The sequence below is a fragment of the Lepisosteus oculatus genome, chromosome 20, assembly GCF_040954835.1.
Source record: "Lepisosteus oculatus isolate fLepOcu1 chromosome 20, fLepOcu1.hap2, whole genome shotgun sequence".
Classification (NCBI taxonomy): domain Eukaryota; kingdom Metazoa; phylum Chordata; class Actinopteri; order Semionotiformes; family Lepisosteidae; genus Lepisosteus; species Lepisosteus oculatus.
This window is the reverse complement of record NC_090715.1, coordinates 7,568,488-7,594,378: the sequence shown is the minus strand read 5'-3', so window position 1 is coordinate 7,594,378 and position 25,891 is coordinate 7,568,488. Positions and strand designations below refer to the sequence as shown.

General features: G+C 33.2%; 1 protein-coding gene across 2 annotated transcripts in view; it reads left to right on the top strand.

Moving 5' to 3' along the window:
• The window catches only part of cdh8 (cadherin 8), an 85,421-nt gene extending 59,945 nt beyond the window's left edge, over positions 1-25,476 (top strand). For both annotated transcript variants that reach the window (XM_015368375.2, XM_006641368.3), the window contains exons 4-12: positions 324-443; positions 3,197-3,364; positions 3,757-3,944; positions 7,541-7,794; positions 13,498-13,634; positions 16,775-16,896; positions 17,276-17,393; positions 22,208-22,459; positions 22,926-25,476. In XM_015368375.2, coding sequence (XP_015223861.2) covers positions 324-443; positions 3,197-3,364; positions 3,757-3,944; positions 7,541-7,794; positions 13,498-13,634; positions 16,775-16,896; positions 17,276-17,393; positions 22,208-22,459; positions 22,926-23,419 — 1,853 coding nt within the window. In that variant the 3' untranslated portion in view covers positions 23,420-25,476. The remainder of the gene's footprint in view (positions 1-323; positions 444-3,196; positions 3,365-3,756; positions 3,945-7,540; positions 7,795-13,497; positions 13,635-16,774; positions 16,897-17,275; positions 17,394-22,207; positions 22,460-22,925) is intronic.
• The last annotated feature ends 415 nt before the right edge of the window (positions 25,477-25,891 follow it).

The following is a 25,891-nucleotide window of genomic DNA, read 5'->3' as shown; positions in this document are numbered from 1 at the left end:
TTGTAAAATGTCTTTATAACAAGGATTCTTTAACAGCAATGTTTTGCAGAAACAAAAGTACACCATAATAGCTTAAATGTTTAATAAAGTAAAATTTGAAAAGTAACAAGTAAAATGTGTTAAGAAACATCATGATTTTGAGATCATTAAGATTCTTTACTTTTAAAGTACAGTAAAATAGTTAAGATAGGACTCTGTTTCAGATGCAACATATACAGTACAATACTTTCCGTTTCTGTCTTTACAGTTCAAAGCTTGTAGTTAATATCTTAGTCCTGTGGGATGCATTTGTTGTTATTTTTTTTCCTCTCTTTTATCTTCAGGCACTTCGGTCACTAAAGTAACAGCCACAGATGCAGATGACCCAGTCTATGGAAACAGTGCCAGGCTAGTTTACAGTATTGTGGAAGGACAGCCGTACTTCTCCATTGATGCAAACACTGGTGAGTCAGTGTACCTGGTTATAAATCCAATGCATTTTATGGAATGCAATTTTGAAGTACTCACAAGGGACTCTAGGAATTCAGATTCTATGTTAAATGTCATTTTTCATTAAGAATGTAATTTATTATATGCCTTTTATTAGTATTTTAACCTCTTCATTTCAAGGTTGGCTTACACATTTGTAACTGACAATCAAAATACAAATAAAATGTGTGTACACCAACAAATTCCAAACATTCCTCATTTTACTTGTTTACCGTACGTAGGCATGCCTACAGTATTTAACTGGTTATTCATTTCCTCATTCATTCATATAGTAGCTTCTCAAAAGTATTCTTAAGTTCATAAGTAAGGTATTTTAATTAACTGAATTTAAGTTAAGGGTTCCAGTAAGGCCAAAGTTTATAAACATAAGGAAGTACACTAATGACGTGGAGAAGCCATTATTTAAACAGATATTATTTTAAAATAATACTGTATGTATTATATAATTGGAGTCTAAAAAAACAGGTTTGGAGTATTTGGCTTTTATATCAGGATCTGGAATAGACCCACTATCACAGCAGTTTTAAATTTCTACAATAGTGTACAGTGTATATGAATGCATCATTTAAGGTTCTGTAAATCTGTAAATTATATTGTTTAAACAGGATATTCTCATGCATCAGGTGTAAATGAATCCAAACTTAACCCAATCTTAATTTTTTTTTAATTCTAGATTGATGATTGCTATTTTTGTATAAGTAAAATTCTATTTATGAGAAACTAAATATTAGCATTCTATTAGAAGTTCCATTTCTAAAAAAAGAGATTGAACATTGCGTACATTTTTTATGTGTAACATGATTACATACCGTATACCAGACACTTTACTGTTTGTTTTATTTTTGACCCCTTCTTTTTAATTAAGCAGTGCCAACTTTTGAAAAACAAGCAATCATTTGCAAAATCGTGTGCACACATCTGAGCATAATTATTGAATTTATGCAGATGGATCAGTCAAGTGAGCCAGATGTTTTAATGAGTGTTAATGAAAAAATAAAGGTGGGGGAAACAGCCGTTAGATGCAGAATGACATCTACAATGCAATGCAGCAAATTAATCGTATTTGATAATAAACATCATGCTCTAATTCATCAGTTGATGGATAGAGGAATTCTTCCACACGTTTATGAACATTTTTATTATTATTTTAATTCAGTGCCAATACATAGCTATCCTTTAGGATAAGACCATGCTAATGGAAATCTCCTGCAAAGGGGAAGACACCTCTGTGCATATTAAAAAGCCTTGAAGCCTCTTGGTCTTCAATCTGGTGGATTAGATTTCCCTTGGCATTGTAACGCACGACTTACTACTTCAATAATTTGGTCCAAATCCTCATTTTGCTTTCATAGCAATGAAACTGAATTTGCAAAGAAGTGCTATGGATGGTTCATAGTAGTAATGTTTTTTACTCTGTAGGTAGGACAAGAATATATCTCTTATATATCTTATCTCTTGCATTGCTATTTCTTTAGCTGCTCCCAGCACCATTTACTTCACCAATGTGTTAGCACATACAGTAGAGAAGATATCCTAAGAGTTCCATGAGAAGAACACATATATAGTCATGTACTGTAGATGCTTTGTGTGCATTAAGTTGTCTCATTTAGATTCTGGTGAAGACAATATGAGTTTTATCATAATGACCTTTCAAATTAAGCAAAAAAAGGGGAATGATATGAAACCGATGAGAGCAAAAGCACGTTTTCAATACAGGTAAGACCTGTAAAAAGTGCATTTTAAAGCAGAAGCAATATGAATAAAATTAAAGATCTTTTTATTTCATCTACTCTACTTTGCTCACCTGCTTTCTTCTGTCTTTAGTTCACCCTTATACTGTATGTGGCTTCATTTTACATAAATAATGTATCCAAGTGTAAAGAAAGTGAAATATGCATTACATGTAATCTACTCCATACCAAATGTGCCTTGATATAGCAGTTTTTATATTTATTCAATGAATCTGCAAGGTTCTTTATTCACAGAGGATTATCCACATCTGGTAGTGTGCTTTATGTTCTTTTCTGTGGTACTGTAGTCAATAAGCTCCAGTGTGCATACAATACATAAGATTATGCCTAACAAAATCATTCTCATCCAATGAGAATCTAAATGCAAATTACTTTATTCACTGATAACAACAATCCAGGAAACAAACAGGCTGATGTTGTTGGCTACATAGGATACAAACTCACAGCACATAAGTGCTCTAAATTCAGCATTTGACAAAGGTGATCATTTTTGAATACTTAATTTGAAATGACTAGTCTGTTTTAAAGCTGTCATTTGCCAGGATTTGAAAAGTTAGTCTAATCTACCCAATTATCTAAATTGAGTCTCATACAAAACCGATTGCAACAGGACCTACAGATTTCACATTTGACTTGAGAGGAAGTGTGGCAAAAATTATTAGTTTTTTTTTTGTATTTGACCCTTTTATTATGATTTAGCTTAAAAGCAGTACTCAATTTTACAGTCATTATTTATCATTATGTACTGTTTTCATTGGTATTTCACACATCATAGACAACCATTTGAAATGATGTCATGTTTTTTTGGTGAGCAATACATAATATTATCGGTACTTAGAATTGAAGATCAATTATATTTATTTTTTATATATTTTTGAAGCTGCATGTTTAATTTTTTTTTAAGTCACTTCAAACGTTTAAGAGTTTTCTTCTTTTGTCTATTTTTTCCATCATAGGTGTTATCAGAACTGCCCTGTCTGATATGGATCGTGAAGCCAGGGAGCAGTACCATGTTGTCATTCAGGCAAAAGACATGGGTGGTCACATGGGAGGGCTGTCAGGAACTACGACAGTCACGATTACTCTATCAGATGTCAATGACAACCCACCTAAATTTTCACAAAGTATGTGCGATTTGTCCGATTCCTTACTCACAGTAATACATGTCAATCATTGTACAGAGCTGCACAGTTTTATGTTTGGTTCATGGCTTTGCTTGAATTAAATTTTGTAACTTTCTAGGATATATTTGGACACATTTAAACGGTTTGGTTTTCCCGGTATTACTTTAGTCAACTAGTTATGCTACTCTAGATTTCTCTTGTATCTGTCATAAAAATTATTCAAAACACAAGAACATTGCAGGATGTTTAGTGTCTGTACAAAAATAGTGTTTAGTTCTATCTACTCTGTACTGTATACCAAATGATGTAGAGCCAAAAGGAATGAAAATGGGATTGTAATACTTTTTTGTTGAATAGTGCTGTTTGACCGATTTATTCTTTTTTTCTTTAAGGTTTGTATCACTTCTCAATACCAGAGAACCTTGCTGTTGGTAATGCTGGGGGGCGAGTGAAGGCAAATGACCGAGATATAGGAGAAAATGCTAAGTCTTCATACAGTATTATTGAAGGAGATGGAATAGATGTTTTTGAGATAACCACAGATCCTCAAACACAGGACGGAATTCTTCGTTTGAAAAAGGTTTGTCATGTTCAAGAACTTTTGTTTGGGGATTTTGTTTGTGGTTCTTTATGTAGAACAATGTGGTGGGCATTATCAAACTTACAAGTAATAGGTTTATTCCATGCTGAAAGGAGAAGAAAGAAAACAAAACATTTTCGGCTGTGGAGCCTTTTTCAGGTGTGAGAAAGACAGGGCAGTAAGAAAAGGTAATGTAGCAGGAGAACAAAAGCTGGGAGAGAGGAGGGGCAGGAGGTGGGACCAAGGGACAGACAGAGTGGTTAATCAGGTACTGTGAAGTCAGGATAGGTGAAGAGAGGTGTGAAATGAAACCTACAATGGATAGAGAGAATTTAAAAGAAAATTATCAAACATATTTTAATTTTCTGTTACAGAAAAATGTTGAGCTTAAGTTTAAGCTTTCATTTCCTTCTGTACCAGTCTATTTGAGAGTTTAGTGGCTTGGTATAGAAGAATTCACAGTGAGAATTTACAATACTTTAAAACAAAGGGCTACACAGGATACATAGGATTGTGTTGTAAAGATGCTATCTTTTAATGAAGGCGTCACAAGCTACATTCAAGTAAGCTTGTTATTATAGTGCTGAAGAGGGTTTATGTGGACACATCCTCTTCTACACATACTATTTCAGTTACTTCATGAAAAAGGGCTGCAGAAACCAAAGAACCAGTTTAAACTGAAAAAAAAAAACTTTATGCAAATTTTCAGCCCTTACTTATAGTCTGTAAATCTGACAAAACAAAGTAAACCTTTGCCTACCTCAAGGACATCCTTTGGTAAGGGGATTGAGGGCTTTAGCTCAGAATCTTACAGCTTTATCCCAATTCTTTGTCATCCAGCATCTCATCTGTTTAGTCAGCTGCCTGTTCCAGCTGTATAGTTGGAAGGAATTCTACTTGGAAATGAAACTCCTGGCTTGACAACTCTTTTTAGAATGGCTCTCTGACTGGCATTAATTTCAGTGAATACAATCTTATTTTCATGGATAACAAGCATTGCAGATGACTGTAAATGTCAAGATATTTTGTAGAAATGTTGTACTATGGATTGACAGTTCCACATTTTCCTTAATATTGTAATCACAATTATAAGTTCATCATCAAACAATCAATATTAAATAAATATGTAATTAGAAAATTTAGAAAAAAACAACTCCTGAAAATCACTAGATTGTGCTGAAGCAAAGATGCAAAGAAAACTGTATCTTTACACTGAATTATGACTTGCTAATCATTCCATCTTCACCTGGCTTTGAATCAGTTACTGCAAGGGTATTGTAAAGAGAGTTTGCAAGGCATTCTTTAATACATGTCTTAAATATAGATATTATGAGGATTATGAGGATGTGAAAAAGTTTAAAAACGATGAAATTAGAATTTTAAATGATCTTTTGTAAAGGTTTTGAAGTGTATCTGTGACCCTGGAGTTCTTTAAAAGCCTATTGATGTTTCTTGTGTAATGTGTAACATAGACTAAGTGGAACAATTTGAAAAGAGCCCTACCAAACACAGCTTCATACACTGCTCTCTAATATACAGAGCAAATTATTAGAAGTCCTTAGAAACAAGGTCAAAAATATCGATTTAAATGGGACTGCAGAGGCATGGAGAGACATGGAGTCGGAAGAGCCTTTGTTGTTGCAGGGTGTAAGCTTTTTATCTTCAGACCCTCGGGCTGATCTCTCGCTGGTGAGTGGGATGTGCAGCTTCCTGTACTAGCCAACTCCAATCTTTGATGTTCCTAAATATGCTTTATGTTTACATACACTTACTATGTTGCTTCTCCCAAGGAAATATGGCATGTATAATAGAGCTTCTGGCTGCAAGTGGCTGCAGCGTCAAGGGAATTACATGGAAGAAAATGCATCGTTTTGCACATGGTACACGAGAACCAGCACTTCATTTACCACATACAGCCCAGTTCACAATAGATATAAAATTAAACTGCTGCACTTTCAATGCTAGCAGGTGAAGTAGCATTCATTTTCAAGTTTTCAAACAATCTGTGATGGGATAGTACACAGATTTGAAGTCTATATCTAATGAGGCTAAGAAAAATTAGAAATGTCTTACATACTGTATGAAGATTGGCAACATGATCATTTATTTCCCAAATTGTATTTAAAAAGGACAATTTACAAAGGATGGATAAAATGACAATTAAATCTGGTATACAACATTAATGTCATACTGACATTAGAGAGAAAGCAACTTGAACTATGTACTGTATACAGTAGGTACCAAAGTTGAAAAAATACTGCAAATTCTTCATTCATATGGATGCATTATTTTTTATAGTGCATTGCTTATTAAGCTATAATGTTTTTAATTATTTTAAATGACATTCTCCAGCAGTTATAAGTGAGTAATCTTACAGTTAGTAGATATTGTAATAGCAAGGGCTATTATTTCATTTTATTAAATACTGGAAGGCATTTCAATGGGTATTACACACCCACTTGCTAAGGTCCATTAAAGTCTATTTTAGTACTGATTATTACTGATGCGTTTTGTCAATTTTAAAACTTCAAGTGCTCTTTTGCCACTGTTCAGCTGTTAGTCCACTTGCTGTTGTGAGTAGGTTTATAAAACAATGTGAATGCTGGACTGCTTCCTGGGCTAATACAGACACTATTGCAGGGTTTTTCTTCCTTTGGCCCCAATGCCAGACATGTAGACTTCAAAGCTCCCTGTTGGTACTGATTCCCAGCTGTGTGCTGTTCACAGCTGTGCCTGCTCTTGGCAGGTTTCCAAGACGGGCTCTGACCATGGTTTGGAACTGTTACTTTTTAAAAAAAGTCTGATGCATTTCTAATTCCCAAAGGAGCTCCCACCATCCAACCCAGTTTTTATTCCCTTTATTATTCAGTTTTATATAGTGTAAAGTGACTTTATCCCATTATGACAGCATTATGAGAGATCCCAGGGGTGATTGAAAATACAGGGCCATATCAAATAAATGTGTGGGACATAATATACTACTGTATATGATAACACTAATGTTGAAGTAAAATATTGGATGGAAGAATATGTCAATGAAATGGAACAAAAGATCACAAGCAGTGCTATTCTAAACCATCAAAATACTACTAATTTTGCATGCAGGATATACATTTTTTCCAAATATAATATTTGCTTCTCTAAAGCATACTGTTTACAAGAACTGTATCTATGGATTTTATATCTTGTGAAATATTTCTGTTTCCAGTACCAGTGTATACAATATGTATGTAATTGACATTGTATGCAATTACTTTCAAGCTCACAACAAATTTCCTATAGTGGTATTAGATTAACCTTAATTACAGTCTTGATCCATTAAAGGTATTCTGTGTGCTCTCACATTTATAACACATTGATTGCTTAATGTGGAATTTGACATTTTGCCGATAGATGATTGTTTCGTGTTATTTTGCTCTTGAAAATTATTTTTTTTATTTGAGTTTTAAGTGTAGTAAAACAGAGATGGCATTCTTGGAATGAAACATTGCAAATACAGAGAAATCCTCCAAAGTTTCATCCATCAGCATTAGATTCATTTGTTCTTGCTGCTGTGGTCATTAGTGAAAGGCATTCATCTCTGTCATCTCTAACAGCCTCTGGACTTTGAGGACAAAAAATCCTATACGCTGAAGGTGGAGGCAGCCAACATTCGTATTGATCCTCAGTTCAGCAATGGTGTTCCCTTCAAGGATACGGCAACAGTGAAGATTGCGGTTGAAGATTCGGATGAACCCCCAGTCTTTTCAAAACCTACTTACTTTCTGAGCATACATGAAAATGCAACCATTAACTCTGTTATTGGCAATGTGTCTGCTACTGACCCAGATGCTACTAAAAGCCACGTAAGGTAAGATGAGACGAGTGCTATTCAGATCTGCATTCTGTTTGGCACAAATACAAAAGGTGCATATTGATTTTTCTTTTCTCACTTTTGTGAGACACAGACATAGTAGAGTCCTGCATTTGAAAGATTTAACTTCTGAACCACTGGTATCTATCTTATAAGACATGACACATGGGTTTAGTGAAACCACGGTTGTGTTCAAAGCACAACATGTCAAGCTTAAGACCTCTGGTCAATGAAGAGTCAGAAACCTTAGCTTTTATATTTATTTTTTGGTCTTGAAATTCAAGATTTGGATGCTATTTTGTTTGTCTTTTTTAAAATAAAAACATAACTCTATTGTTTAGGGTTGAAAAAAACTAGATTTAAATAATATTAGTAACAACTGATATGACCTGCAGATATGGAATAACATACTTCTTCTGACCTGTTCTGAGAATCATCACTCAAAGCCTCCTTGAGTATGAGTTAGAAATGCAATTTTCACCTCTGCATTTCATTAACTCTCTAGTGACTCAAAATGTTTCAAGAGACAACATTCAACAGGTACTGCAATTATATATTGAATGAAAATGGAAATGGTGTTCCAACTGGGCATGTAGACTGATTATTTTTTCTTGAATGTTGTGTAAGTTAAATAAAAGGTGAGAAAATGATTTTGAATGAGTTATGATTTATTTATACAGGTCCTTCTAATTTAAATTTTGAATTGCAAAATTAGTACTTCTTTTTAATGACTATAGCTGAAATCAAATCAAATGGAACATTCTAAGAATGTACTGTCTAGTCAGGTACAGAAATATCAAATTTTGCAATGGTGCTAAAAGTGACAGGTTAGAAACCTTGTATAACAATTCTGTTCCCAGATTTCTTAAGTAAACAAGCTGTATCCTAAAATAAATATTTTCCAAATATATATATTTGCAACAATTGTAATTTTTCCCATTCTAATGCAGCAAAGTTTTCTTTGTAAACCTTTTAGCCCTCTTTTTAAAAGTAATTGAATTACAAGAAACAAAGAGACATCAAATATTTGTGTTGAAAAGTACAGGCTAATTTAAAAAAGACAAAAATCTGCGCAGAGAAGCTCTTGCAGATAAAGGAGGTTATCCTACTTGTGATTTAATACCATCTCTGCTTAAAAATGACATATCTACAATTGCATATTACATTCTTTTCATTAGTGATACTTGCAGTTGTTTTCCACTTCCTTTTCACAATAGTTTAATTAAGACAGTTAAGACAGGTATTATTCAATGCATTGATACACTGAAGATAGACATACCGTAGTGTGAACTTGACAAAAAGTTATATTGAATGTTCTATTCAAGAGGTTTTTTTTTTTTTCGGAAACATTGTTTGAAGCCATTATTGGGTTACCACACGGTGGTTATTTTATTTATTTTAAATTGTGCTTTTCACCTGAGATTTTAGAGGGGGTGGTCCTGAATTCTAATTCAGACACAGACCGCAGCCATGATGTATAAAAACAGTAAAATAAAGGCTAAAGTACAAAGGATTTTTTATTATATAACACACATAAAAGCATCTAATTAAACCTGACTTCTGTGGAAAAAAGTGTTATTCTCTAAGGAAAAAAATATAGAATTTAGAAATATTCCAAGAAAGGGATATAAGAAGAAAACAGAAAACAATTGTTTGGGCTATCAATAATACTGACTTTACTGTACTGAACATATGCTTTGTAGTCTCAACATGCTTTCCATAATAAACATTATTTTATTTTGTATGTAGACAATATTCCTTCATATGAATTTGTTTTCTTAGTAATTTTGTAATTAAATCATTTTAGTTTTTTTTTCAAGCATGATTAATTTCTTTTTCATTTTCAATTGCTGAAGCTTGAAGTAACTCTGTCAGTGTCAATAGTCCAAGCCCAAACTTACAGCCAAGCCACATTAGGTAAAGCTTTAGAGAATTTAGTTAAAGGCTGCTGTAAGATTTATTTTTCTGTCGGAATGACATTTTAAACAAGAAAAAGTGTACTCAGAACAGATTCTCTGAAGCAAAGTGGTTAATGTCACATTACTTCCCATATCTGCCAAATGAAATGATAGCATCCAACAAAATAGCTGAATAGGTTACGGAACACCATGTCTTTGAAGCTAATGGCTCTGATGTGACTTGACATTTTCTTGCTATTTTGTGTGGTTTGCCAATACAGATAAATTGTCCAAGTATGCTTAGAAGATTCTGTTCCATTTAGTTAGTAGAAGTTTATTAGAGTCCCCCTAGGGCGATTACCATATGCACTATTAACAAATACAGTACAAAACACTTTTTATTCATCCATATTAAATATGGTATTATACACATTAAAACATTTGGAAAACAGCTATAATTAAAAACTGTAGCATTCAAAGCTTCTATTAAAGTTTTCTCTTTTAGGAAATGTAATTAGTCCAATTTGTAATTAGGTTTAACTATTTGCTTTTTTTATTAGCTTTTGAAAAAAACTTTACTTATACAGTATTTGTAAATAGTATAGTAAATACTTAAATAGTAATTATTCCATGATTAATTTTAGCCACTATTTGTTCATTTGTAGGTACCCTTTCAAACATTAGAAAGTACATCTGCCGTCTCATCTATTCATAAATTGTTTGCTTATTATTAACATTATTAGTAGCAATAAAAGATAATAAAATGTTCTTAATTATTTTACATGCATATTTTCATTTCTAGATACAACTCTTGCCTTCTTTAAAGTCACCACGTAACCAGTCTGAGTCACTTGTTTTCTTTGTAACTTTTATTCTATCTACACTGCCAAAACAGTCCAGGATGAAATAGTATGTTGCACTGTGCCTGAAGGTGCTACTTTGTGTTTGCTGTGGTGGGATCTAAGGTATTACAACTAGAATTTTAAACTATACAGTAGGTTCAATTCTCAGTACAGCTACTGATTCACTGTGTGACCTTGAGAAATTCCCTTTAGCTTTTTTTCCCATCTCTAACTCTACTTTAGCAGCTAAAGGAATGTTCATGTTTTTTGTCAGGTTCATAAGTTGCAGCACAGTTCTTTCTTGGTGACATGAGCTTTAAACTTAAATAGGTGTTTCTTCTCCTTGAATGTATGTTAGGCAAAAACTATGTGATTATGGTGTTCCTTATTCACCATTGGAGTACCTTGTATAATCTGAGCATTTTTTGATAAAAGCAAAGACGTATGATTAGGCAGAATAGTCTTGAAATTTTCCTTGAGATTTGTATGATGGAAATTAAGCATAAATGTCATGATAGAAGAGCGTTTTTTATTGCAGACATTATTAATCCTATAGTAAACCTAAATTTATTCAATTCCACAAGCAGCTTTATATCCAGAAGAGATATAAGCTTTCGTATGGGTGACTGAATAAAAATCGTACTAAGGAGAGCTTACCTTGAAATTGCTGTTTCTCACAAATCCTAAATCTACTTCTGAAAGGAATTGAAAAATATAAAAGGATCTGAAATGTCGACTAAAAATTACATCAGTTATGAAACCTTTGATGTTAGGACACAAGTTTTACGTTCACAGGAATAAGCAGGTAAAGAATTATTGAACATCCCTGGGATACACATCAAAGGCAGGTACTGTGTTTTCAAAACAATACATCAAATTTTATTGTCCATATTTCCAAGGTAAAGGAAATTATACTCTCCAAAAACTTTGAACCTCATTAAACTTTCATCCACTCCATAAACAGATAATTCTATTTTTTTCAATAAAATGAAGAAATACAGACTTTGTCTAATTCCAGTTCCAACATCAGTGCTTGACCTTGTTCAGTTAGGCACACTCCACAGAAACTGTTCTCCTCTCTGATTCTCACTGATTCTTCTTGCTTAGCTCATTCTACTCCTGTCTCCTCCTGGATTCACTCAAAGTCTGCCTGCCTTTTCCTCTCTTCCTACTCTTCTGCCTTGATTAATTTTTCCATCTGTTTTCCTCTTGACTCCACCACACTACCTCCCCACTGTCCTCCACATTTGAACCCTGGGAGTCACTGTTAATTATTAGTTCATCAGGTAGTTCCATTGGACTTTTTTGAATTACTACTATGGATTGCTTAGGCAAATACTCCCTGAACATGGAATATGTGTAAGTGCATATTCTGCAAATAATGGCAAATGTAAACGGGGAAATCATATTTTGCTCTGTCAGTTAGTATGCAATGAAAACAATTGTATTATGAAAGCAAGAGTTGCACAGTATACCTCTCACAACAAATGCAATCATGCATGTGATCAGCTATTGGTTGTCATCAGCTATTGTGCTAAAACATTTACAGCCCCTTTCCTGTGCCAGGTATTTGACAAGAATAACATGAAAATTCTTTGATTTTATTAAGTTTGAAATGAGTGAAAGTTTGTGGCATTGTGACACGACAAAATCAGCAATTTAAAAATGAATGAATGTGCATCAGACATTTTACAGAGGTACTGTATCTTAAAAAACTTGCCCCATATCATGTCTTTTCTTCTCAGTTTGCTTCGACCAAATGCATTTGCTTGTAAGATTTTTCATTGATGCATGCGGTCACATGCAAGGAACAGATACAGTATTATTGAATTGATTAAAAGAAAACTGCAAATTTCTATAAGCACTTAATCCTGCAAGGGATTCTTCCATTCAGTGCACCAAGATCTAGAATTCCTGAATACAGATTAAAGCAACAAAAACATAATTAGTAAAACCAAAGGTTACTATACATTATATTTTATTACTGCTTTAATTGATGGAAGGCAAAGGAAATTGTTGGAAAATGTGGAATGTTTACAACCTGATCATGTTACAAGTTACTGATATACAGCAGCATGTTAATGAGTTAAAACCCGTCATAATTGTTATGAAAAACTCAATAATCAACATGAGGCACATGCCCTGCAACACTAGCTGCTACCAAAAAAGATCAAACTAAATTTAATTTGGGTGCATTAGACTAAAAGACTCTATGCACAAGTTTTGGTGGTGATGGTATTATCAGTTGGATTAGTTATTACTTCATGTCAGTAATGTGACAGGAATTTTGAGTAAATGAAAATATTTTCATTGAATCTAATTTCATCTCTACACAACACGTTTTAGCATATTGCAGCTAATCAATATATTTATAGATGTAATGTTTCTTATAAATATTTTTACTGTAATTCATATCCATTTTCTCAGGAAGTTATACTTGTAATTTAATATCAACATTTTAAGCTAACCCCACCTCCCAAAACCACCAATTCCTTGAATCTTTCTTCTATTTCTTCATTTTCATTACCACAAGAGAAAGAATGCCTTAAAAACAGTAAGTGACACGTGGCAGAATTTTTCAAAATGTTTTGCACATCTACAAAATGCACAACTGTTCTGTCAGCCTTGAATCTGCTCATTTTCTTAGACATTATTCTCAGGTTGTTTCCTGCTGTCTTATATTGTTGAATGTGGCTTCAAGTACATTAATAGAAACCTATGTGAAGAGGTTGTCCTTTAGTTTTTCCTTTATTTTCTGAAATGTGGGACAATACCCACTTAGTTGGGTAGATGTGCATCATTCTGAACTCACAGTATATGACTGTACTGTAATGGAAGAGCTTCTTATTGAACATGGCCTTGTTACACTACTTTACAGGTAACTTAACTTGCTAGTTACATGTGACATAAACTTATCACTTACAAGTACTTACGTACTTACAATGACATTTATTTTTTAGGTATTTGATTGATCGGCACACAGACCTGGAGAGACAATTTAATATTAATGTTGATGATGGGAAGATAACCCTAGCAAAGCCACTTGATAGAGAGACAGATACATGGCACAACATTACTGTGACAGCCACAGAAATCAGTAAGTATAACTTTTATTTAGGTTTATTGTCTATTTAAAAACTGTTATTATTATTATTATTATTATTATTAGTAGTAGTAGTAGTAGTAGTAGTAGTAGTAGTATCAGGTCTGATATTCCCATTATACTGAATATGTTTAGCAGGACATTCATACATGATGGAAGTAGACAGAATTAAAAATGCATACTGTACTTGGCACTGGTAAAGAATACTTAATGTACTTTAAGACAGGTAGCATAGTTAATTAATTTATCGACCTTAGGTGAATTAATGTATTTTCTAATTAACTGGCTTTTGCACATCTTTTGATATAAAACTAACATTTTCAAAAGATAAAGGTGTATCCATGCTATCAAAAGAAATGTACTGTACAAGGTTATTATAAAATTCAACAGAAAGGAAACATAAGTTATTAGATAAGATATTAGTCATACAGAGTAGAAAATCAATTAGTCATTCACATGGCTGCAAAGTACTGCCCTTAAAACATAAAATGTACTGCCCTTAAAAGGTTCATATGCATATATCAATATAATATCAATATATATTATATATTTATTATATTAAAATTATCTGTAATAATAATCATCATCGATTGTCTTTGTTTTTTCTCTGCATTAACATGACCTAATTCCTAGAAACACAAATTGTTAGAACAATTCCTGCACTATTTCTAATTGTAAGGATGGTCCTCAAAGACAGTCAAACCTCAACTTAACCTTGTGATCATTATTTCAGACAAGCAATCTAACAAGACAGTCATTTAGAAAAATGGGAAATAATTCAATAAGTACAACAAGTGGCAGCAACATGTTATCAAATTTGTAGCCTGTCTGTAAACTTAGCTAGATTATATTTTACAAGGAGTTTTTTTTCACCCTGTTTCACAGACTAACACGTGAAAGTTGCTTTCAATGGCACAGGTCAGATTTCGGAAAGAAAAAGAGTGTTTTTTTTATGTTGCCACGTACAGGTTTGCATTCACCAACTGTAAATCATTTTACCTTTACTTAAATCATTTAATATGACCTTCCACAATATTATTTTCTGAAAAATGATCAAATTATAGGCGACACAGTTCAGCATTGGTTCGCTTTGCTGCCTCGCAGAGCTGGGGCCTTGGGTTCTCCCTGTGTTCATCTGGATTTCTTCCAGGTGGTCCAGTTTCTTTTTACAGTCCAAATACATACTAGTAGGTTAATTGGGCAAATTGGCCGTGGTGTGAGTGTCTATGGAATAGCGTCCCTTCTAGGGTGTATCCTACCTTGCACCCATTGCTTGCTGGGATAGGCTCCAGCTGCCCTATGACCTTGTATTGGCTAAAGAGGTTAGAAAAGGATGGATGGATGATTAAATCATGTTAAATCATTTGGGTTCCTGACAGGCAAGTACAGATGTAAGCTATTATATTGATCAATGTATATGAATTATTTCACATTTTAATTTGCCTTACTTTGCTGATCTGTATGAGAAACGTATATCTTTTGTTCTATTTTTTATAAAATAATAATAATATTAATAATCTGCTGATAAATTCTATGGACTAATGATTTTCTAAAAGTTTTCTTCTTCTTGAATACAGTCATAGAAAGCTCATCAAAGTACTCCAGGTCATTAGATATTATATTTTCATGCAGTTTCATACAATTTTCTCCTATTTAAAAAATACATGTATTTAAGAAAAGCATTGTCATCCTTTTTAAATCATAGTTGTCACATCAAGACAGGTGCATATGCTTTTCTTTGTTTTGATGCCCTATGGCATGGTTTCTGCATGTAGCAATAGTAGTGTAAATGCAAAATACTAATAGAAATTTAGCAAACAAACACTGCAGCATTTGCTGCGATTCAGATCAGAATTTAACAAAAAAGTTGCTCTGCCGTGAACAGGAAGAATTGCATTTCCTGTCCCATTCTATCATGATTTACCACCCAGGTCGCTATGTGTTCTGCTGTTTGCACCAGATGACATCTAACTAATCAGATTGAATTCCCAGCTGCCGGGGGAGTGAAAGTCACTTTAACAGCCAGCCATTGAATGGGGGCAGAGCTACTACTTAAAATGCCTACTTAAAAAGAATTTTCAGACACACCATTGGCCTCTTGAGCACAAACTTCAAACTTTGCATTTTTTCATACTTTTAATTACTTAAGCTACTTTATGAGATATTGCAGTGATAAATAATTGCAGTTGTGACAATACTTTTTTTTATCTTATTTTTAATGTTATATTATTTCAGTCTCTGACGTATAATAGATTGTCCCTTTACATCCCAAATTATGTACTACTAATAAGGAGTACACTTACATTTTAAGTAAGACACAATTGTGTTGTAGAAGTAACTTCACTTGTAAATGTTCAAAAATACTAAATAACTGAATTTGTGATATCATGAATGGTATACTGTATGTTACATCCCAGGGACGATCCTTCTAGTTCTTTATGTGCTCTTACATTTTATATGTTGTGTTTTGGGGGGTGTATGTTTTTTTACTTGTATGAAACCTTTATTATATTATAATCTATATTATAAAAATGATAAGAAACTATATGAATTGTATTTTACTGTGCTGGGCATTTAATATACTGTGATGTAAAAAAGCTCACTCTATCACAACTTCATCCTAATTATTAGATAACAGCTTTAAACTTAATATTTGCTGCACTGATTAAAGGAAATCGTGTACTGGACTCTCATAAGGAACTATGAATTATTAGCAATGAATAATTCCAATAAACCAAATTCTAATTAAATTGCCCTTTATTGTCTTTTAAACTTCAACTGCCACTATTTCATTAATATGCATAAAAATGTTTCATGTATAAAACATGAATGTTGTGCAGGGAATTTTAGTACCCCTTTTCATGGATATTTTTTATTCTTCTTATCCATTATATGGTTATTCCATATAGTTATGATTATTAGTTATATATAGTTATTATTCCATATAGTTATATATTCTTGAGTCAGTCTGTCTTGACGACTATCTTTGTGTGATCCCAAACAATGTGGAATGGAATAACTGTGAATTTTACATCCAGATTTACAGATCTGGTGCAAAAAGTTTTTTGTTTTTGTTTTGTGTATCATTTGCTGCTTTCTTCTTCATTGTTAAGTTCAATTACTTTTACTTTCAGGAAATAACAGTCAAATATCCCAAGCTATTGTTGCGATTAAAGTTCTTGATGTTAATGACAATGCTCCTGAGTTTGCATCAGAATATGAAGCTTTCCTATGTGAGAATGGAAAACCAGGACAGGTGAGAGATGTATCTTCGCTAACAATGACTGTCTTGCATCTCTTCGGTAATAATGAACACTTTTCATTTTCTAGCCCATTTATTCCTGGGAGAAGTATTGAGGCAGTCCTTTTCTGATATACTCTTCTTAAAAAAGGAACAAAGTTTTTTTTTTCTGAAAGCACACCATCCTGATATATCAATGAAAGATGCTGTATTCACAGCAAAAAATAGACATAATAAACCCCAATTCTGATGTTATAAACTAGCTAGGTAGCTTTAAATGAATTTCGCTTAATTTACAAAACTGATATCAGAATTTACAATGACCAAAATAGCTTTTAATAAAACAGCAGCTCCAAATACATCTTTTAAACTATTAATTATTTCTCTTTTGCAGGTAATTCAGACAGTCAGTGCTATTGACAAGGATGATCCAAAAGATGGACATTTTTTCACATATAGCTTAGTTCCAGAAATGTCCAACAACCCTAATTTTACAATCAAGAACAATGAAGGTAAGAAAATCATTGAAAATAGTTGTTAACACGTAAATATATTTGTTTATTTTTTATGTTTAAATACTATTTGAACTGTGTATTTTCTTAGTTTAAATTTGAAGTTGTTGTCCAATTTATGGTTTACTTGTGTTAGAAATGTTTACAAAATAATATATTATATGAAGTTATATTGGACACTGTTCAATTAATGGACAATAAAAAGTTGATTAAATAAACTCTAATTGTTTTAAATTAAAAACACTTATAAAAGAGCAGGGATTCTTGCAACATGCTTATGAACATCCTTTCTTCTTTAATGCACAATGCATTTAGTAAGAAAACAAACAAAGAGGTTCCAAAATCCTGTCTTGAAAATATTCTTTTTGTAATTGGATTTAGTGATTTTTTTAATTGTTTCAGAGTAGCAGATGGCACTAAATTTGTTTGCTAAATACCATGATTGGTTTAGCCAGCTATTTTTTCTGCATTTCACTTGCTGAAGTGCCTTTGCTCAGCCTAATGTTTCATAATATTTTCAAAGAGCTGGGGGCAAAAATCTTCATCTGGTTTTCTCCTTCTGTTCTTGTATGAAGCCTAGAGGCTAGAAGATCTGCTTTGTTTAGTTGGAAATTGCTTTTCTTGCAAGAACTGTAAAATTAAATGCGTCACCTTCTTGTTTTATTTCAAAGACACACCATAAAGAAAACAGTCATATTTAAGAAGGATAGTTTTTATTCTCACTGACACACTATATAGAAACCAGCTTCTGGTTTTTGAAAAAAATTGCCAAGGTTACCTTAAACAAATGGTATCCCAAGTTTATCAGTGTTCTTGCAATTTAAAGATAAATTCCAAAATTATAATCATTGTTTGAACTCACAACAGTACTTTGTGAGATGGCTCTGCATTATTAAAAGTAAATGTCAACATAACCCACTAACCACTAGGTACCATTTTATTCTACACAGTACTGTGAAGCCTGGCTATTTCCTTTTGTTAACAAACTTTGCAGAAAAAATACAATTTATGTATGGGATCCATATTGTATTTTTTATGCCATAGTCAGCTTCATGAAATGTGCTGCTAAATATGCTTGTATACTGCCACCTTTAATGTACTTTTGTGTTTTAGTATTTTGAAAATCTCATATACCCGTACAACATGCTGCTATGTTTTTTTTTGTTGCATTTTTAATACTGTACTGCTCAGACTTTTCTGTACATAGTGGATCTCTGTGACAGCTATAATTCATCCTTCAGAAACAAAGTATTCAAGACAGAGGTTCAGTGATCTAACTTCTCTAAAAAGTACATTAGTATCCATTCTGTAGTACATTATTATAATTTGAATTTTAATATAATCCATGTGAATCTCACACTTTTGAACGATTAACACAGTTCTACGTATAAAGAATACAAGTTTTGGTAACAAAAATAGTCTTTCTTTGAATGTTAATTGCCAATGAGTTATGGAAATGAAGTGACAGAGAAGAATACCAAACCCATTGCAAAAATTAATGGCTAGGACTCCCATGATGACTCTGGCTGGAGCTGCTGTTCCTAATTTGCGACTACTACCATATTCTGGTGCTATTAGAATATCATTGTTTCTGAGTTTTACAACCTCCTCCAATTACCCATGAATATCAGCACGAGAAGCAGAAACCCTCAGATCTCAATTAACAGAGACACAGTTTTAAATACTCTTTGATCAGCAAGTTCAGCCCACAGAAGCTAAATCAAGCACTTTATTTTTGGTCAGGGATTTAGCCCATTTGCACAATAGAGGGTAGAAAATCCTAAATTTGCAAGATCCCATAATTCCTTTGATTTAGAAAAAAATGTCCTTAGAAGATTATTACCATACCAATAAATACATGTAGACGACTTTGCATATTTTCATTGTTCAATCATAGCTCTATTAACAAGTCTAAAAGCTCATCTTTGGCTCATGTTATGACTAATTTATTTCAATATGTTTTTAGCTGGTAGTGCATTAGGAAATGAATTAGTCTGTTATTGTCTTCTCTCCCAAATCCCCAATGTCTTACGCTCATTTGGTAGGTTAACCTCTGCAAAAAGTGAGAGCAATTATTGTGACAATTCTGCTTGCAATACATTAAGGTTTAACTGTTTACCTAGGGTATAGAGTTCTAAATTGCACCTGACCAGTTCATTATTAAAAATGAAAATATTTGCCCAGGCATATTTTCTCGTCCTTGCAAAATCCCCTTTACACCCACATTTTACATTTTACATATTGGCAGTATACTTTACCACCTACTAAAAGTATGTGATAACGAAAATGGGACTTTAATTGTTACTATAAATCTGTTCAGAGCATCTACAAATAATTACTTTGTGTTCAAGGAAGGAATAAAATAAAAAACTTCAACATTTTTCATTAGCCTCTTTATGAATAAACAAAAAAGCAATTGCATCATAGTTTGCTTGCTAAATAACTGCTTTATTAAGATACCTCATATAATGTAGTGAAACCTACTGTATAAGGTATATTAAATTTCCAAGTTTTACTTTGTTTATAAGTATGTTTGCATCTTTCTCTCTAGAGATGCAGGTCAATTTCATCAAATGTAATCAAATATAAAGGTTCTTGTGCTTTTTAATTAATATTTGAAGCAATAATACTGGGCTATTAAACCAGACCTACAGTAATATTGCTGAAGTTCAGACTTGAAGACGTTCTGTATATTTTGTAGGGATGTTGCCAGTATATACTGTAGCCACTTTTAATAGCCTTATAGTTTCTTTCACCTCTCTGTATAAGATTATTTTAACTCTGTGTTCACTAAAACACTTAAAGAAAGTATGAAATTTTAAAACTTTAAAATGAAAATTGCAATTTTATAAATTCAACATTACATTTTTGTCAAGATGGAAAATGGTGTGTAGTGCAGTAAACATGCTATACTGTATTTATCAGCAGTTCATTATTCCTGCCATCTATCAAACCATGCAAACAGATGAACTGCTTTGTTCAAAAGCATTATTTTGGGTTAGGTTTCACAGTGAACAGCTGATCAGTATTACCCATTTACTGCATATAAGAATGGAGTACCAATTTTCATCCCAGGAAAGGCAAAATGCCAAATTTACAAATTAATTACTTATTTTAAGGGCTGTTTTAAAATCCCATCCTATTTCAAAGTGCCTCAGTGAACATGGAGTCATATGGCCACCTTACCTCTGGTTATGCTAATTAAAATCACTTGACTGTCTTTTTAATACAGCTTTGAAATAACATATACATTTTAGATCCTTTTTTCTTTTCTTCAGCCAAGAAATACCAGATGATTCTTCTGCAGTGTTTAAGTTATATCAAAACTGTGAAAGATAATTGAGATGATCTGCTTGACTTAACTGTTATTTCATTACCCACTTTGTAAAGGATAAAAGACTATACAAAATAGATAATGAGATTAGAATGAATCAGGAAGGAGACAAAGCTCTCCCATTGTTGAAACAAAAGCAATGAAGTCAAAACTGCAGTAATATTCATATCTAATTTAAGGACCTCTAACATGCAATCACAAACTTTCATACCTGTCCTCCCCCAGTTTAATGTTCCTCTGGTGTACAGTATCTGTTCAGTATGTTTTTATGTATTACATACTGCGCTGTTTTGTTGGAAAAAATGAATTTGAGGAAAAGTTTTTTTTTTCTTTTTTAAGGCAGCTGAGGTCTTTATAATGGACTTTAAAAAAAATGTACAGATGAGCTCAACCAATACAAGGCATGCATTTGAAGTATAGGTTATGCTCCAAGCTCCATAGTCCAGAAATCACCAGTTCCAGTCTGATATATATCAATATATCAATGGCAGACTGTGACGGGTATTCCCCAAACACTAGTCAATGGTTGGCTCAGTGTTACTGGGGTCAGATGGTTTGAGTTGCCTAGGGTGTCTTTCACTTGCTGCTCAACAGCAATCCTTGTTACTTGCTAGATACCTATGAGCCTACTGTATTGTCAAAGAGCTGTGTCACTTTTTAAAATCAATGCCATCTGTCCTGTAGGCATGATGCATCTTGCAAAGTACATGTTTCAGAGAAAACCATGCATGGTCTCGACTCCAAATATTTTTGCCAAGTCTATTAAAAATTGGTGATTCTGTATATACAGTAGGTGGTGTAAAATTAAAATAGTTGGTGATCTCAAAATTAAAAATAATAAGAAAGCAGTATAGCCAGTAATATTTCGTTTTGACTGTGATTTAGTGTTTTGGCTGTTGAGTCGAAATGTGTTTTCCATGAATTATGGATCTATTTTCTACATGTGAATGTTTTGGACATACTGTACACTTAATGTTAATTATTAAAATAATAAATATAGTTATTGTGTTCCTTTAAACCTAAAGCAGGATTTTTAAACATTGTCAGGCACACTTTTTTTCCTCTCTTTTTGTGTCATGATTGTGAATTAAAGGGTTTTGAAATTATGAGTTGCAAGGTGTGTTGGGCATTATACAATAAGAAAAACAAATGCATGTATACTATCTTATGGGTGTTGGATGTGCTCTTTTTCCTACCCTTGTTTCTTTTTTCACTCTGAGCAATCTTGTTTATCTTCTATCTTGGATGGAAATAAATAAAAATATGTGGATGTACCAACAGTGAAGTGTTAAAAACAAGTTATTTGGGGGAAAATATAAAATACTTCTGTAAAACAAACATGCTGAAAGCATATACTGTAGATGAAAAACTCAAAACACAAAACAGAAAGATTTCTAGGATGCTTACATATAAAGCTTACACTGACTTTTACAATGACCTAAGTGACTCACTATTTTACCAGTTTCTTTTTCCTCCACAGATAACTCTGTCAGTGTTCTTGCCAAGCATAATGCTTTCCGGCGACAGAAACAGGAGATGTATTTCTTGCCAATCATTGTATCTGATAATGGAAACCCCCCAATGAGCAGCACCAACACATTGACGATCAGAGTGTGTGGTTGCAGTAGTGATGGCATTGTCCAGTCTTGCAATGTGGAAGCCTATGTCCTGCCCATTGGACTTAGTATGGGAGCCTTAATAGCAATTCTTGCGTGTATAATCCTATTGTTAGGTATGTATCTAAAATCCTTGTGTTAGGTATGTATTCAGTGTCTGAACATGTGTGCACTCGTAGTCAGCTACAGTCATGGAATATCTAGAACAGTATTTGTAATAGTAGTTCTGGTGGCTAATATATAAAGTAATATAAGCAGTAATTACCAAATATCGAATAATCAGTAATAGTAGTACTAAAGGGAGAAAGGGAATGTAAGTGAAAAAATTAAGTAAACATACTTCAAGGAACTGTTAAAATACGCTGAAATATTATTGTTTATGCTACTTTAATCTAAAAAATTAACTTCTCTTTTGCAACTTTATGTTCAGATATTAAAGATGAAAGCTAAATATTAAAGATATTAAAGATGAAAGCTGTTCAATAACACAAACTTCTTTTTGTACAAAGTGTAAAGTGCATCCTCCCAATGTTTGACAACAATCTGAATTTGTAAATGTTTTTTTTTATTTCTGTTACCCAGTTATTGTAGTGCTGTTTGTGACTCTGCGAAGACACAAAAATGAGCCTCTTATCATCAAAGATGATGAGGATGTCAGAGAAAATATAATCCGCTACGATGATGAAGGAGGAGGCGAGGAGGACACTGAAGCCTTTGACATTGCCACTTTGCAGAATCCTGACGGGATTAACGGGTTTCTGCCTCGCAAAGATATCAAACCAGACCTCCAGTTTATGCCTAGACAAGGACAACACTCTGCCCCTAATGGTGTTGATGTTGATGAATTTATAAATGTACGACTTCATGAAGCTGATAATGATCCCACAGCACCTCCATATGACTCAATACAAATCTATGGATATGAAGGGAGGGGCTCAGTGGCTGGTTCACTAAGTTCACTGGAGACAGCTTCTTCAGACTCTGACCAGAACTTTGACTACCTCAGAGAATGGGGTCCACGTTTTAAAAGACTGGGGGAGCTTTACTCTGTGGGAGAGAGTGACAGAGAGACTTGACCATGGATTTACAAATATGATTCAGTTCTGTCCACATAATTGTGTATTATGCTAGGGTTGACAGATATTAGAAGCGGCTATAAAAAGGGCCACCTTCTTTTTTCTTAGAGGAAAGTATAGAGTTCATCATTTACCACATCAAAATGCATTGTAATGTTGAAACAATCTAAACGGCGTCTATATTAGGAGGTTTATGATTCTTGTGGAGTGTTACTTAGATTCCTGTCGAGTGTCTAGCAGTATTTGGGGTATTTGTTGTTCACTGTGACCACCAGAAACATCAAGATCTGGATTCTTGGTAGTCGCTTTAAGAACCAGGACAGAAGACACACGGCACTGTATCATTCACCGGAGCCATGGAGCTGTGTTGGGCTGTGGTGGACACACAAGGTTCTTGCCATTGTGAATGGTCCAGGTTTCAAATCACTAGCCATCATCCTGCCAAAATGAAACAAACAAACAAACAAACAAACAAACAGAAAACAAGAGAGCAATACGTGGTCTTCATTACAATGTTGAATGTAAGAATAACAAAAGAGCACCATATTGGCTTTCAGTAAGCATTGCTTGGGATAAAATTCTATACTTGGTGGCCACATTATATAAACTGGATAAGCCTATTGACTCGCTTTATACGGTTCAACTCTTTATATTCACATGTTGTGTGTCTGCACTAAAAGATAAATAGCCTAACCATTACATAGAAACTAAATAAGAAATTCCAGATATGAACGTGGCCTTCTTTTTAAAGAAGCAAACGACAGATACAAGGATCCTGAGACATTTTTGAAAAGGCACTTTCCATTCTTTCATCATAATAAAAAGACACTGTATCATTTTATATCATTACTGGCTGTTTTCTGTGCATCAAATATTAATCGGTGTCATTTTTTTTACATAATTTGTCACTAGACCAGCTGTTTTATTGAAGTGAAATTAGAAACTCTGATAATGCAGTTAATACAGAATTATGCCGAGAGTAAGAGCTATATTAAACTGTGAAGAAATCAGATGGTATTTTAATCATTTAGAAAAAGAAAAAAACAGTGTCTAAAAATGTCCTGTGTATATTTGGAGTTACCAGTCATAATTTAAGCACAATAGCTGGAAGGATCTGGTTAATTAAAAAATAAGCTTATAAAACTGGTAAAAATACCCATCTTAAAAAAAATTAAACACTTGTTTATTGTGCTACGCTGTATAATATTAGAAAAATACCTGTACATAGATTTACTGCTAATTTTCTTAGCTTTTCTTTTAAGGGATAGATTTGTTTATGCACGTTAGCTCTTGCACACAGGATTCTTAAACAGCACTAAAGCTGCGTGCATACTCAATTTGTAACAATATATGGCAGTTCTTGGTAGATTCTACAGTATATATTAAATAGTCTTACATGCAAATCATATTTTCTACTGTGCTTTAATGCTATAATCTTGTATGTTTAATTATCTACTCCATGTATTGTAATCAGAGATACCCCTGTATTGTTTCCTACTTTGTGAAATATATTTTTATAAATACTGCTTGGTGTGGTCTTATTTAGCACCAAAGGTTGCCAAGGAATATACTTACACTTGGATAAACAACATTATGGATTTTAGGAATTAGCTTCTGCTTTTGTATAATGAATTATTGTCACTTGAACTTTTTTGGTTTTGTAACAGTGGCCTTTATAGAAGACGTTGAATACGGGAGTGTGCGGAAGCTTCTGTGATGTGCACATCTGACTGTTGGTTGTTATTTCATTTGCTGTTATCCACTTTACCCAATGTTATATAAATACATTATCATATCAATAGATCTACAGATAATTAATTTGGTATTTTATTTGTTAAAGGGCATAATGAAAAGAAAAACTATTACTGAAGTCCAGTGATTTTTTTAAACTAAATAAATGGGATTTAGGTGCTCGAATTTCTCTGAAGAAATAAGCTGATGGTCTTACTGTACTGATATGATTTGTTTTAATAGTACAAATGCATTAAGACACTTCTTAGAGTCGTTAAGTACAATATCAAAACGTATCACAGTTTTGTCTTCATATTATTTATTTAGCCCAAATAAAGAATGTTTCCATATTCTAAAATGTGTAGAGAATATATTAAATCAAATAATATGTAATGAACATAAATTGCAATTGAAAGAAGTCCAGTTATTGCCTTCAGGCTTTGCTGGGTGCTAAAAACATTCTTGTTTTCTTTAACTTGATGACAACCAGTACTGTCAGCTAGTTCTACAAGCTGGATGTAAACAGTTTGACCCTAACATACTGTCATGATAAATGTAGCATCCAGTACATTAAAATATATAGAATAATTTCTATTTAAAAGGTCAAGAATTTATGTAATTTATGCATCAATAATTCCACAGTTTTGTAATATATAATTACCTTAAAAATGGGTCAACACTAAACCTTTTACCCCTTGTGCTTTGAATAATAGTATACAAAGGCACAGATTGGAACAGAAA